Below are 16069 nucleotides of genomic sequence, written 5' to 3'. Positions count from 1 at the left end.
GTAGCGCAGCGGTGACTCAGGCCAGGTCCGTCTGACAGCACAGCTTGAAGATGGGAACTGAAAGGATTTGTGTGCTGCTTGTGAAATTTCCTGGATGTTTCTATGCTTGAGGAGGATAATATCTCAGGACATTTGGAATTAGGACTAGCCTGGAAAATCAAGGATCCTGTGGGTAGCCATCGCCAAAGTACATTTCTTCCTTTGTTCAAGTCCAAGACAGCTTTCTCCAGGAAACATTCTCTCAATCTATTTTTGAGCTCATCAGCCCAATTTTGGTCTGTTTCTTCCTCCACTCTAATTATATCCTTAGAACCCAAGGTTTTTGAAGATGGAAACTGTCTTTAGCTGTATACCTTCAGAGGGCTCAGTGAATCATTTCAGCTCAGTAGGAATATTTACTGAGTATTGTGGTCCAGCTCTTTCAGTAGCTGGTGATTGAAGGCCAACTTCAGCTGGACAGAGGCACAGAAGATTGATGGGTTGGCTTGCAGTTGACAGCATCTGGGCACCTGGGCAGCTCAGGGACTTGACTTACAGCCTGGAGCATGATTTGTGCCTCTTCTTTCTTTCTCAGGTTTCTTCATATTATATGGGGCAAGGTGGCTGGCTGCTTTGGGGTCACACTCTTGGCCAAGTTGGGAAGAAGAGAATCTTCTCCAGTAGCCCCAGTTAGAAAAGTCCTGGAGAGGGCCTCTGACTGCCTCAACTTGGGTCCCATGGCATCCCTGGACCAGTTACTGTGGCCAGGCTGATGTCCTATGATTATCCTTGGCCAGGTTGGGCGCCCAAAACTGTGGTGGTGGGAGTGTGTTTTGTCACTAGAAATGTGGATGGATGAGAAGGCTGGGTAGTGAAGTCGCCTGTAAGCACCTGCTCTGCGGCTGAGTAAACACTGTGGAGAGAGAAATACACATGTTTTAGAGAGCTGTGGCAGAGGTATTGTTTATGAGGATAAGTAGATGAAATGGAAATGACTTTAACGCAGCCTGAGGGCTGTGTTTACCCTTAGGCTTATACTTACTGACTTATTTACTTTAGATATTTTAGATTTTGTGACAGGTGTGGTAATAGTCAAGAAATTTGCATATTCATTCAAGAGTCATTTAGTGAGTACCTCAGTGGGGAGTGCCATGCACTGGGGATAAGATGAAGAGGCATGAGACTCCTGCCCTCAGGAGCTCTTATTCTAGGGAAAGGAGTAGATGGGGCAGGAAACAGGCTGTTGTCCCAGAGGGAGGGATTAAGTGGAGGCACTGAGGGATATTTCATGGAAAAGATGAGCCGGGATCCGTGGCAGAGTTGGAGAGACTAAAGGAAGAGGAGAGGTGATTTCTGGCAAAGAGTTCCATGGATGCAGATGTGGTGTTGGAAATGCTCCACTTGGCAGCAGCAAGGGGAGTAGAACAGATTGGCTGGGGAAGCAGAAGGGGAGGCTGAAGAGTGCTGTCGAAGGCCCGGATAGTAGGTATCAGAACTTAGGCTCAGGCCCTCGCGTCAGTGAATTTGTGGGAGGGTCTCTGTTGCCACTGCCTGAGCTGCTGGAGGGCAGTCTTTCTTGCTCGTCTTGTATCCCTGGGGCCTGGCAGAGTGTTTGCCTGCAGTGAGCACTCAGTACATGTTTACTGACAGACTGAAGATGAGGACATTAGAATTCTGTCTTTTATATTAAGTTAGGGGGTTCTAGTCTGTAAAGAATCTGAGTATGGATGAAATCCAGAGAAGCAAAGGACAAGTCAGATGTAACCAAAGCAGTGAGTGACAGGCCTGAGAAACGTTCTGTTGCCAGAGAGAAGGAAAACACAAATGCGCAATAAACTTGATGGGACAGGCTCTGAGCATCACAATGCCTCCCGACTAGCTGACGTGGTTAACACTTTACATCTGTTCCTCATATTTGACAGGAGCAGATTTGAGAGCCACTGAATCATTGTCTCTGCTTAATGTAGATCAATTTCTGGGTGAAAAAGGGTTGACATCCTTCAAGTATGTGGCTAGAGCCATTGGTATATATTGGGTACATATATTATTCAGATACCCAAGGAAACTTCCTTTTTGGATTGTTAGACATCTGATTTGTTCCCCAAATTTATTACATGATATCCAAAACAATATTTAGAAATTTTCACTTCTTTCCAAGGGGAGTATCCCACAGGTGTATAGTGGAATGCATTTGGTTTTATAGGGAGTAAAGTTTCAAAATGAGTAAATAAAATACATAAGCATGGTGTACTTAAGAAATCAAGGGGAATAAAGACACAGACCTACTAGAGAATGGACTTGAGGATATGGGGAGGGGGAAGGGTAAGATGTGACAAAGGGAGAGAGTGGCATGGACATATATACGCTACCAAACGTAAAATAGATAGCTAGTGGGAAGCAGCCGCATAGCACAGGGAGATCAGCTCGGTGCTTTGTGACCACCTAGAGGGGTGGGATAGGGAGGGTGGGAGGGAGAGAGATGCAAGAGGGAAGAGATATGAGAACATATGTATATGTATAACTGATTCACTTTGTTATAAAGCAGAAACTAACACACCATTGTAAAGCAATTATACTCCAATAAAGATGTTAAAAAAAAAATGAAAAATTGAGCAGAGCACCAATAATAAGGAAAAGTGGTCTCTGAGGGGCTGATGTGGATAGTAAAACAGTGAAACAGAGTTTAACCTTTTTGTGTTTTAATTGGTTGCTTTTTTCTGAAGTATGCTCTATTCAAAGTAGAGTCAGTCCTCATTTTTCAAAGATTCTATGTTTATGAAATCGCCTACTTGCTCAAATTTATTTGTAATCCCCAAATCAGTGCTCTTGGTGCTTTTATACTCATTTGCAGGCATATGTAGAGCAGGGAAAATTTTGAGTCACCTGACACCCATGTTTCCAACCGAGGTCCAAGGCCCCACTCTGCTTGTTCTAGCTCTCACACTCTAAACAAGGGCCCTTTTCTTGGTCTTTTTAGTGCCACGTTTTTCACATTTTTGTGCTTTGTGTTGGTGATGTCACTGTTTAAAATGGCCCCCAAACATAGTGCTGAAGTGCTGTCTGGTGTTCCTAAGTGCAGGACATCTGTGATGTGCATTATGGAGAAAGTATGTGTGTTAGATAAGCTTTGTTCAGGCATGAGTTATAGTGCTGATGGCCATGAGTTCAATGTTAATGAATAAGCTATATATATTAAATAAGGTGTCTTTAAACAGGAACACACAAAAAGTAAGGTTTCATATTGACAGGAACTGCGCTGTATTCCCTGAGGAGCAATGGTTCAGTATTTGCCAATTTGTTGTTTTTGGCGACTTTATAGAACGTTAACTACTTTGAATAATGAGAATTGACTGTATTTGTTTCCCATTCTTCTTCCTGGCATCAACCTGGGCTTATATAGTTATTTTGTGTGTGTGTTGGGGCGGGGCAGGATAACTTTTTATTCTGACAAAATTTCAAACTTACAGGAAACTTGCAAGAATAACATAATGAAGTTTTTTCTAGTGGAACTGTAAGTGGATTAATAGTGTCCCCTGCAAAAATTCATGTCCAACCAGAACTTCAGAGTATGACCTTATTTGGAGATGGGTGTTTGAAGATGTAATTAGTTAATATGAAGTCATACTGCATTAGGGTGGGCCCTAAATCCAGTGACTGGTGTCCTTATAAGAAGAGGAGAGGACACACAGAGATACACACAGGAGAGAATACCATGTGATGATGGAGGTGGAGATTGGCATGATGCAGCTACAAGCCAAGGAATGCCAAGAATTGCTTAGAGCCACCGGAAACGAGAAAGAGGCAAGGAAAGATTCTTCCCTAGAGCCCCCAGAGGGACTAACACGTTCATTTTTGGACTTGAAGCCTCTAGAATTGTGAGAATTTGTTGTCTCAAGCCACTGAGTTTGTGGTAACTTGTTATGTCAAACCCTAGGAAACTAATACAGTAACCCTTTATTCTGATTCACCAGTTTGTTATTATTGGTCTTTCTGTCTGTTTCTCTTTCTCTACATGTGTATATCTAATTTTTTTCTGTACTATTTCAAAGTAATTGAGAGACATAGTGAACCTGTGCCCCAAAATGTTTATTTCCTAGGATAAGGACAGCTCTTACATAAGCATAGTATAATTACAAAACTAGGAAATTAAAAATTGATACAATACTGTTATCTAATCAGTCGTTTATGCTCTAATTTTATCAGTTGCCTAATAATGATCTGTTTTCCCTGGTTCAAGATCCAGCCCAGGATCATACGTTCATTTTCTTTTCATGCCTCTTTAGCCCTGCATTAATCTGGGATAGTTCCTCAGACTTTGTGTTTCTTGACCTTGCCATTGTTGAGGTGTATAGGCCAGTTATTTTGGGCTTGTCTGATATTTTCTCTGTTTAGATTTAGGGTATGCATTTTTGGTGGTAATACTGTGGAGGTTGTCTTGTATTCTGGTTGGTGCCTCATATTAAGAAGCATTTGATGCTGGTTTACATCAACATTCATGACTTGATTAAGATGGTGTCTGACAGGTTTCTCCACTGTAAAGTTACTGTTTTTCCCTTTGGAATTAATAAGTAATTTTGGGGGAGTCATTTTGTGATCATGTATATATCCTCTTCATCCTCAAACTTTTACCTACTAGTTTTAGCATTCATTGATAATTTTCTAAATCCGTCATTTATTTATTTGTTTATATCAATGTAGACTTACAGTCTTATTTTATTCAGTAGGTTATAATCCTTACTGTCATTATTTATTTGATGCTGGAATGTCCCACATTTGGCCAGTGAGAGCCCCTTCATTCAGGCTCATGTGTCCTTTTTACATGTCCTCATTATTCCTTGGGCACTTTCTCACTCTCTGGCTTAAGATATTTCAGGCTCATTTTGTCCTTCCCTGTCCCATCCCTGGTATCACCGACTTGGTTAAAGAGCCGACCTGGGCTGATTTAATGTATTAAAGAGGTATTCTGGAGTTTAAAATGTGTGTGTGTATGTGTGTGTGTGTGTGTGTGTGTGTGTGTGTGTGTGTGTGTGTATGGACTCTGAGTAGACCAAGTGATATTTTCCAATTTCTTTACTGTTCTAGATAACTAAGTGAGCTTTCTCAGAGCTGTCAGATAACTGAACCCTGACAGGTGTCTGTGGAGGGTAGCACCTTCTTGAGGATAGATGCCTCTTCCTCTTGCAGTCCTGCCCCACCATAGGAATTTCTGCATGAGAAGGAACATGCTTAGACCTGTTAAGTATTAAAATACCATCTATGTTATGGCTGAACTTATTTTTATGAATTTGTTCCCTTCTTCCTAGTTAAGAAAGTTTTAATGTTATATTTTAATCTTAATTTATTTTTTTAAACTACAGTGGCATTGGATGAGGGATTTTATTTCTGATTAGGTGATCAGCTCATAGTAGTTGACCTTAATTTGATTCCCAATGCAAATCTAAAATTTTCCTTAAAATGCAAATTTAAAAACTTATAAAGTGAGTATTTGTCTGTCGTAGACATTTAAAAAAACAAAACAAAACACAATAGCTTGGGCTTCCCTGGTGGCGCAGTGGTTGAGAATCTGCCTGCCAATGCAGGGGACACGGGTTCGAGCCCTGGTCTCGGAGGATCCCACATGCCACAGAGCAACTAGGCCCGTGAGCCACAACTACTGAGCCTGCGCGACTGGAGCCTGTGCTCCGCAACAAGAGAGGCCGCGATAGTGAGAGGCCCGCGCACCGCGATGAAGAGTGGCCCCCGCTTGCCACAACTAGAGAAAACCCTCGCACAGAAACAAAGACCCAACACAGCCAAAAATAAATAAAAATAAATAAAAAAATAAGAAAATAAAAAAAAAACACAGTAGCTTGAGGAAAGAAGTCAGTGTTGTCACTGTTGGTGGGTATAAACTCCTTGGCTCCTTTGGGTCTTCTAGGGTGGAGCCCTTGCCCTCTCTCTTTCTGGTGCGTTCTCAGGCTGCCTGCTCCCCTTCCTGGTGAACACCAGATGTCTGTGCTCAGTCCTCCTTTGCTCCCTTGCTTCTCTCAGCTTCTTTCCTCTCAGATATGATACCATGCAGAACTTTGGAGCGTTCATTGTTTGTCCTCACACGCTTGTATTATGGAGTTTGTTGTCTAGTTGCATTGTCCACGTGCTTTTGGTTTTGCTATCTCGTGACTCTTTCTTTCTGTGGCGGTTCAGAGACGTTTAAAAACTCTGCCAGTCCTCTCTCGCCTTCTCAATTCCAGGATGACCAAGAAAAGAAGGAACAGTGGTCATGCCTAAAAGGGCCACAGACGTGTGCAGCCTGTTCGCTGCACAGCTGTTCGCGACGTGTGCCCAAGGACAAGGCTGTTAAGAAATTGGTCATTTGGAACACAGTAGAGGCCGAAGCTTTCAGGGACATTTCTGAAGCCAGTGTTTTCGACGCGTGTGTGATTCCCAGACTGTATGTGAAAGTGCATAACTGCATGAGTTGTGCCATTCACTGCAAGGTAGTCAGGAATCGTTCTCAGAAAGTCTGGAAGGACTAAACACCATCACCTTGTGTTAGATCTGGGGGTGCTGCCCCACAACCTCCACCAAAGCCCATGTAAGGAGCTAAGTCCTTAAAGACTGAAGAAATACTGTTCTTTGAAAAGACAATAAAATGGAAACTATACTTAAAATAAAATAAAAACTATGCTCTCACCGATGCCATTTCTGGGCTTCCACGGTGTTAATTGTTAATGTATATTTAATGAAGTTGATTTCACTGTTTTTTTTCTTTGAAAACCATTTCTACAGAGAAAAAGAAATTGGGGCGTAGAATACCCATCCTTTCCAGGAGAGAGTCCACTGCAGTGCAGACGAGCAGGGCTCAGGACTGTGGGGGCAGAAGCTTCCCTCTCTGAAGCATGGCTCAGGTGTGGAGAAGGATTTCAGGAGACTCCTGAGACGCTGGTAAAGTCATCATATTTTTTTCCCTGAATGCTGAAGGACAAAGCCTAGATTCCTGAGAGTTCAGGCCACTGTAATTATATTTCTTTGGAATTCCCTTCCTTATTTTCTTTCAGAACGCTGTAATTGGTGTGTTACTTTTTTCTCCTCATCCTTGAATTCCTTAAAAATTGTTGCAAAGCAGTATTCACGTCTTTCTGTCGTGCAGAACCTTTGTACTTCTTTGTAAGTGAAGGATACACACTGAAACTGTTCTCAGAAGATGAAACTGTTGAGCATCCTGCTCTTTAAAAGACGTATATTTATGAAATGCTTATATATTTAGAATCTAATGGCAGCGAGATATTCTGGTTAATTTTGGTTTCTGTGGTAACTTTGAAGTACTCACCGTAAGAAGGAGTACTCACCGCTAAAGTTTAGACACCTAAAGGTTAGATAGCTCTCTGTTTAGATTCTGGAAAAATACAAAAATGCATTATAAGTATTTGCTTTGGGAATACTTGTTGGTAAATAAAGGAAAACAGAGGAATATGTTAAAGGGGTGTAGTGTAAGTTCTTGAGTATTTTATGTAATATTGTTGGTTTTTAGCCCTTGTCACATAAACTACTACATCATCATTAATTATTATTATTGTTATCATTATCTGTCTGCAGTCATTAACAGCTGAAAAGAAGACTACTACAGAAAAACACCATGAATTATCCTCTGGACCCAAGACAGGTAATATTTTGTTGATTTCTTGGCAGAAAAGGTATAATTTAATATATCCTCCTTTGATTTATTTGCTTTCTTTTAAAAAGCTGTTTACATAGTTTGGCTAGACTATATATTCATGGTTAAAAAAACACCCAAATAATGTAAAAAGGTATTTTTTTGAAAAAATCTCTCTCATCTTTGTCACCATCTACCCCATTTTTTCTGTGTCATGTAGGTAATTATTAAAATTTTTTGTCTCTTTCCTGGGTTCAGTGTTATCAACAGAGCCCAGTAGGTAAGCTCAGGTTCACAGCTCCAGGGTTTTAAAAAGAATCTGATTTGGGAAATAAAGTTATGATCTATGATATAAGGACTATACTACTTAGTCAATGAAATTCTTACTTGGCAAATTAGTTAGGGAAGGCTTTCAGTTACAAATAGTAGGAAGTTGTATTGGAGTGTTTGAAGAGATGGGTTGAATTTATCCCCTGCCACAAGAAGGCCAGGGGGCCAGACTCATTTTGAGTTCTGCTGCCTTAGTGTAGGGTTTGTTTTTGCAGTCGTGAGGTAGAAGCTGAATTCTCCAGGCTCAATTCTCAGGAGAAGTGTAGGCTTGGAGGATTTTCTCCAAATGAACTTTTCCTCTGAGAAGGAGTATTCTCCCTAGGACCTCTACCTTTGGCCAGACCCTGTTACATAGGGTCACCTCCACTAAAGAGACATCAGTGAAATTAAGGATTTTTAAACATGTATGTTGCTGCTCAAATAAAATTGGGATTTTGTTAGTAAGGAAGAAGAGGGAGTGGATATCAGGGAGGCCACTGGTTCTGCTGCTACACTCAGTTACCCTCTGGGCAGGAAGGGTGAGGGCTTGAGACCTCGGGGATCTCATCTGACCCTGAAGTGGCCTGACTGTATCTTGACTGTGGGGTCTTGAGATAGCAAGCTAAGCATGCCGAGTCTCAGTTTCTGCGTATGGAAAATAGGCCTAAGAATTGTGTGTCTCATTGCGTTATTGTGAGTGTAAAAAAATAATAATAAAAACGCCTAGTTCAAAGGTTTACACTTAGTAGGTGCTTAATGGCAGCAATTGCTGTTATGTTTGATGGCAAAGAGAGCTATGTTGAGAGCCTGCTCTCAGAGTCCTGCAGAATCGGGAAGCTTTCTGTGAATAAGAGACTAAACACTTTAAGCTATATTATTACTTCACTAACATTTAAGGGGGTTCTTTTTATGCAATTGAAAAAGAAAATTCCCCTAATATTTTTGATTCATTAAACGCTGTATTATAAAATATCATAGTCTTCTGATGGTGCTACGGAATTTAATTTTTAATATTATTAGTGCTGAATGTTGTGATTTTCAAAGATCAATTTAATTCTGATTTCTAAACTGTCATAATATAATGTATGGAGAGAATAGTATAGTTGATCCTTGAATGACTGACAGGGGGGCTGGGGCGCTGACCCTCCACACAGTCAAAAATCCGCCTGTAACTAACTTTACGGTCAGCTCTCCTTATCCGCAGTTCTGCATCAGCGAATTCAACCTACTGCGGGTCGTGCCGTACCGTAGTACATATTTACCAAAAAAAATCTGTGTATAAGTGGATCTGCGCAGTTCAAACCTGTGTTGTTCAAGGGTCAACTAACTATCATTTTCTTTTACAGATGTGGCTTATATCTTTTTTTGGAGACTTAAAATTGGTGTAGTCAAATTTAACTTGGGGAGAGAAAGAAATATTAAATAAGCTGCTACCTTGTATTTAATTTCAAAAGGATCTTTTGAGACGATTTCCCATGCCAATATATTCAACCTAAAACCTGCTCTGCTGTGCTTTCTATTCTGTGGAATGATCAGTAGATTCTGATGGGCTGAAAGAGCTTGTATCCATGTATAATTAATTTATTTACAGCATAAGCAACTTGTTAAGAACATAAAGTATTGTTAATAATTTCACAGAAGCTTACAAATAGAAATCGATAGAAAAGGGGACTCAAGGCATTTCCTAGAACTGGTTCATTTTAAAAATAGTAACTTCTAACGTATTAGTTTAAGACAGGCTATTAACAAAACTTCTAGGATGTGGAAGTAATATTTTTATGAGAGCTGGGAAACAGAAGTGGGGTAACATACTTTTGCAAAGTGTGCAAAAAAGGGGGAGACTCCATTTCCTTGTTTCCACATCTCTATTTCCTTACCTGTAAGGCACTGAGAACCAGAGAAGGAAGGGGGAGGAAATGGAGGAGAAGGGAAGGGGTGAGAGAAGTGAGCAAATGAATGTTGGCAAAGGATCTCGCCAGAAGGTTTGAGGGACGTGGAAGAAGATAAAAACTTGAAATGAAAAGAGGTTGGAACCTTTGTAGTTAGTGATTTTCTTTAAAAGGCAGAATTTTTAAAAAATGTGTTTACCAAACAAAATGAAACTATGTAATAAAAAGAAGATAGTGTTTATTTTTTTTTCTTGAAATAACCTGCAAAATATGTTCTCAAAATCTTTATTCGTTACGGAGTCAGAAATCTCCTTGAGAGGCATTAGTAAATTTTTATTTATGTATTTATTTATTTTATTATTATTTTAGAAAATGTCTAGTCAGGTCTTCTGCCCATTTTTTTAAAAATTCTTCATTTTTTTATTATTATATCTTTTTTTTTGGCTGCATCAGGTCTTAGTTGTGGCACGCGGGCTCTTCGTTGTGGCACGTGGGCTTCTCTGCAGTGTGGCATGTAGGCTAGAGCCCGTGGGGTCTGTAGTTTGAGGCACGCAGGCTCTCTCATTGAGGCGCGCGAGCTCAGTGGTTGTGGCACGTGAGCTTAGTTGCCCCATGGCATGTGGGATCTTAGTTCCCCAGCCAGGGATCAAACCTGCGCCCCCTGCATTGGAAGGCAGATTCTTTACCACTGGACCACCAGGGAAGTCCCACATTAGTAAATTTTTAAATTATTATTTCTTGATGTGCTTTTCTCCCTGTTGGACCATAGATTTTTTCAGGGCAGACCCTCCTCTATTGCTCATCTTTATATCCTAGGTGGCTAGGGCTAGTATAGGGCTAGGGCTGCCATAATAAAATGCTACAAACTGGGTGTTTTGAACAACAAAAACTTCTTATCTTGCAGTTCTGGAAGCTAGAAGTCTAAAGTGAAGGTATTGGCAGGGTTGGTTCCTTCTAGGATGTGCTCCAGGCTTCTCTCCTTGACTTGTAGGTGGCTGTCTTCTCCAAGTGTCTCTTTACTGTGTTTTCGCTCTCTGCACGTATGGTTCTGTGTTCAAATTTCTCCTTTTTGCAAGGGCAGGTGTCATATTGGATTAGGGCCCACACTAATAATATCACTTTAAACCCTATCTCCAAATAAGGTCACATTCTTAGATGCTGGGGGTTAGAATTTTAACATATGAATGAGTTTTGGGGGGACACAATTCAACCTATAACACCAAGTTCTAGCACAGTGCCTAGCACACATTGGTCACCCAGAAATGTTTATAAATACATGGTAACTATTCTCATAGTCTGGCTGATGTTGTTCCTGGAATTTCACTGGAATGAGCCTTGATTTCAAGGGCAACCCCTTTTCAGCAAATAAAATGAATTACTGAGTAATAAATTCCTGGTAGAGGTTAACTATATAAATTATACAGTTAGTTGCCTATAATTTATAGGTTTATGAATGCATTATATAATCTGAAAATAGTGATAACTTTACTTCCTGTCTTAGTCCATTCAAGCTGCTATTGTATATAAGAAAAATACTGTAGACTGGGTGGCTTATAAACAAAAGAAATTTATTTCTCACAGTTCTGGAGGCGGAAAGTCAGGACATTGATTTAGTGTCTGGCAAGGACTTGCTTCCTGGTTCATAGCACCTCCCTGCTGCATCCTAGTAGGGTAGGAGAGCCTGGGGATCTCTCTGGGGCTTCTTTTGTAGGGCACTAATTCCATTCATGAGGGCTCCACCCTCATGACCTAATTACCCCCTAAAGGCCACACCTCTTAATACCATAAAACTGGGATTTGGCTTCAGTATGTGAGTTTTAGGGGAACACAAACTTATTCAGTCTGTAGCATTCTACTTTTTCCTTTTTGATTTACTTGTCCAGATGCATAATAATTAAAAAGATTGATAATGTCTTTGGCAAGTAAGTACACAGCTTAGTTTTATTAGCTCTTTAAATCAATATGGGTTCTTAGGTTATTGTGAATAGTTTATATTTAATTTTTTATTTTGAAGGATAGACAACTTTAGTAATTCTAGATGTTCATGGAACAAAGTAAGTGTTCAGTAAGTGTTTACTATTATTTCATGTTTTTGTGCCTTTGTAAATGTTGATTTTCCAGACATTGTTTTGTCAGTGAATCTTCCTTTCCTGATGAACATAAAGTGGAGCATCCACTTTTTTTGTGCCGTCATCATTATACTGTGACATATCTCTACTACAGTATTTAATTTTTCTTTTCATGATCAACTAGTGTTGCCTTTCAGAGCATGCATTCCTTGAGGGCAGGAGTTTTCTTTCTTTCTTTCTTTTTTTTTTTTTTTTTGGTTTCCTCAAGGTTTACTATATCAGAGGTGTTATATAAATAGGTATTTAATGAAGTCATTTAACTTCTGAGCCTGTTTCCTCTTCTGTAAAACATGAGTTGTAATATCTAATCTCTTAACCTTACACTATACTGAAATGTGACTAAGAGAGTTCTTTTTTTTTTTTTTTTTTTGGTTTTAGCATTATAACTCACCTATCTACCCAATAGGAATAGAAAATTTGATTTTTATTAGATATCTATTCCTTTTCTGATCAAAATCAGTAAAATTTTCTGTTGGACTTCTGGTTCCATCGAGATAGAGTCGCCCCATTCCTTCTAGGTTTCCTGTCTATCAGAATGGCTAAAATAAAAAGTAGTGACCACACCAAGTGCTGCTGATGATGTGGAAAAACTGGATCAGTCACACATTGCTGGTGGGACTGTAAAATGGCACAGCCGCCCTGGAAAACAGTTTGGCAGTTTCTTACAAGACGAAACACACAATTACCATACAACCCAACAATTGCACCCTTAGACATTTATCCTGGAGAATGAAAGTTACAGTCACATAAAATGCTGTACACAGTGTTCATAGTGGCTTCATTTGTCATAGCCCCAAACTGGAAACAACCCAGATGTCCTTCAAGGGTAACTGATTAAACAAGCTGTGGTTCATCCACACCACAGAACACTGCTCAGTAATAAAAAGAAAGTGACTGTTGATACACACAACAGCCTGGTGAATGTCCAGGGAGTTATGCTGAGCACAAAAAGCCAGTCCTAAAAGGTAACATTAGGTGATTCCATTTATATATTATTCTTGAGATGACAAAATTATAGAAGTGTGAAACTGCTTTGTGGTTGCTAGGGATTAGGAATTGAGGTGGGGAGGGGAGTTATGTTGGTGGCTTTTAAAAGGCAGTGTAAGATATCGTCACAGTGATGGAGTTGTTCTCTATCTTGACAGTATCAGTATCGACATTCTGTGTTGTACTGTGGTTTTTCAGAATGTTACCCTTGGAGGGATTGGGTGAAGCATGCAAGGGCCCTCTCTGTTATTTCTGACAGCTGTATGTGAACCAACTATTATCTCAAAATAAGTTTAATTAATTAAAAAAGTTTGCTGTTAAGTATTTTAAGCAAACTGCTGTTACCAGGGCTCCTAGCATGGCAAAGGAAGCGCACAGAAGCATTCCTATTACAGGTAATTATTGGTGTGGTTTGTTTTGTGTTTTTGTTTTTCCTTATGGCTTGATGAAATATTCTGCGAAGTTTTACAGTTTTGTAATTATTTGAAGGTTATTTTTGAGTTTTCATTTGTGCTCCAGTCATTTTCCTTGTCTTTTATTTTATTTTTTTGCCCCACCCAGGTACGTGGGGTGTTTCTTGCCTTTTGGGAGGTCTGAGGTCTTCTGCCAGCGTTCAGTGGGTGTTCTATAGGAGCAGTTCCACGTGTAGATGTATTTCTGATGTATCTGTGGGGAGGAAGGTGATCTCCGCGTCTTACTCTTCCACCATCTTCCTTCCTTGTCTTTTATAACTTTTCTCAATCAGTTTGACTTCTTTTTCTTCTTGTAATTTGGCTTTAATTCAAAGAATCTTAGCCAGGTTGCACATAGACCTTCAGTTGGTAAGATTTGAAATAAGACATTGCTTTCATTAGCATCAGAATTTTGTATATTTGTGACTTTAGCAAAGTAACATGTATAAAACCTCATTTTGATCAATAACCGTATCACTTGGCCATTTTTATATTTTTCCTTTTTCTTTTGCAGAACCTACCACATCTAAGAGTACCAGTGGGCTTACAGCTATAACATGGAGTTCCAGTGGAAGTGATCTGTCAGATGAAGATAAAACAATTTTTAAATCACAGAGGGAGAATGGACATGGTTCTAGAATAGGCAGGTTTTATAGCAGAAATATTTTCTCTCCAGAAGATGGGGCCAGTGAAGGTAAATTGATAATTTTGTAAGAAATTTAGTTTCTGTTATAGATTGGGTTTTAATAGTGGAAGAAACTTACACTCCTTTTCTAATATTGATACTTAGCATTTTAAAAAATATTACTGAGTCCCAGCCTCCCAGCCTCTTAGAAACATTTTCTCATAATGTTTATCACAATAACTCTAAGAGGTAAGTATTACCAGTATTATTTTTACAGTTAACAACTTAGGCTTGAACATGTTAGAACTGGTTGGATTCCACTTTGGGTCTCTTTGATGACCAAGCAAGTTCTCTAAAGTACAGGTACACGTTAGAGATATTGCAGGTTTGGTTCCCGACCACCGCAGTAAGGGGAACGTTGCAGCAAAACAAGTCACATGAATGTTTGGGTTCCCGGTGCACATACAAGTTATGTTTATGTACTACTGTAGTCTATTAAGTGTGCAGCAGCATTGTATCTAAAAAGAAATGTACATACCCTAATTAAAAGATACTTTATTGCAGAAAAAATGCTAACCATCATGGGAGCCTTCATTCAGCAAGTCGTGTATTTTTGCTGGTGGAGGGGTCTCGCTTCAGTGTTGATGGCTACTCACTGAAGGCTGGGGTTGGTGTGGCAGTTTCTTGAAATGAGGCAACAATGAAGTTTGCTGCATCGATCGACTCTTTCTTTCATAAACTGTTTCTCTGGAGCTTGCAGTGCTGCTTGATAGCATTTTAGCCACAGGAGAACTTCTTTGAGAATGGAGGTCAGTCCTCTCAAACCTTGCTGCTGCTTTATCAACTAAGTCTTTGTAATATTCTAAATCCTTTGTTGCCATTCCAACCGTCTTCACCGCCTCTTCACCAGGAGGAGATTCCATCTCAAGAAACCACTTTCCTTGCGCATCCATAAGCAGCAGCTCCTCACCTGTTAAGAGTTTTATCCTGAGATGGCAGCACGTCAGTCCCATCTTCAGCCTCCACTTCTGGTTCTCCTTCTCTTGCTGTTTTCACCACATCTGCAGTCCTTCCTCCACTGAAGTCTTGAACCCCTCAAAGTCATCCATGAGGGTCAGAATCCACTTCTTCCAGACTCCTGTTACTGTGGATGTTTTGACCTCTTCCCATTGAATGAATCACAGATATTCTTAATGGCATCTAGAATGGAGAATCCTTTTCAGAAGGTTTGCAGGTGACTTTGCCCAGATCCATCAGAGGAATCCCTGTCAATAGCAGCTATAGCCTTGCAAAATGAACTTCTTAAATAATAAGACTAGAAAGTTGAAATTATTCCTTGATCCATGGGCTGCAGAGTGGATGTTGTGTTAGCAGGCATGAAAACAACATTCATTCCATTGTACAACATCTTCACCAGAGCTCTTGGGTGACCAGGTGCATTGTCAATGAATATTAATATTTTGAGAGGAACCATTTTTTCTGAGGAGTAGGTCTCAACAGTGGGCTTAAAATATTCAGTAAACTATGTTGTAAACAGATGTGCTGTCATCCAGACTTTTTTTTGTTTATAGAGCACAGGCAGAGTAGATTTAGCATAATTCTTAAGCGCCTTAGGATTTTCAGAATGGTCGATGTGCATTGGCTCAACTTCAAGTCACCAGCTGTTTTAGCCCGTAACCAGACAGTCAGTCTGTCCTTTGTAGCTTTGAAGCCAGGCATTGATTTCTCCTCTTTAGCTATGAAAGTCCTAGATGGCATCTTCTTCTAGTAGAAGGCTGTTTGATCTGCATTAAAAATCTGTTATTTAGTGTAGCCACCATCATGAATTATCTTTGCTAGATCATCTGGATGACCTGGTGCAGCTTCTACATCAGCACTCACTGCTTGACCTTGCACTTTTATGTCATGGAGATGACTTCTTTCCCTAAGCCTCATGAACCAACCTCTGCTAGCTTTAAACTTTTCTTCTGCGCCTTCCTCACCTGTATCAGCCTTCATAGAACTGAGGAGAGTTAGGACCTTGCTCTGGATTAGGCTTTGGCTTAAGGGAATGTTGTTTCTGGTTT

At 40.0% G+C, this 16069-nt stretch overlaps 1 protein-coding gene and 1 pseudogene across 5 annotated transcripts in view; both read left to right on the top strand.

Moving 5' to 3' along the window:
* SPIDR (scaffold protein involved in DNA repair) overlaps positions 1-16069 on the top strand; it is a 358224-nt gene that overhangs the window by 35144 nt on the left and 307011 nt on the right. For all 4 annotated transcript variants that reach the window (XM_082364143.1, XM_082364146.1, XM_082364144.1 and 1 more), the window contains exons 2-4: positions 6748-6903; positions 7555-7621; positions 13893-14072. In XM_082364143.1, coding sequence (XP_082220269.1) covers positions 6748-6903; positions 7555-7621; positions 13893-14072 — 403 coding nt within the window. The remainder of the gene's footprint in view (positions 1-6747; positions 6904-7554; positions 7622-13892; positions 14073-16069) is intronic.
* LOC309615034 (small ribosomal subunit protein eS26 pseudogene) lies at positions 6211-6739 on the top strand (annotated as a pseudogene). The gene has a single exon. The product of its transcript is annotated as a small ribosomal subunit protein eS26 pseudogene (transcript).

Source organism: Balaenoptera borealis (assembly GCF_965194805.1).
Source record: "Balaenoptera borealis genome assembly, chromosome: 17".
NCBI classification, from domain to species: domain Eukaryota; kingdom Metazoa; phylum Chordata; class Mammalia; order Artiodactyla; family Balaenopteridae; genus Balaenoptera; species Balaenoptera borealis.
Note: the sequence above shows the minus strand (reverse complement) of the source record. Positions and strands in the feature narration are given on the sequence as shown.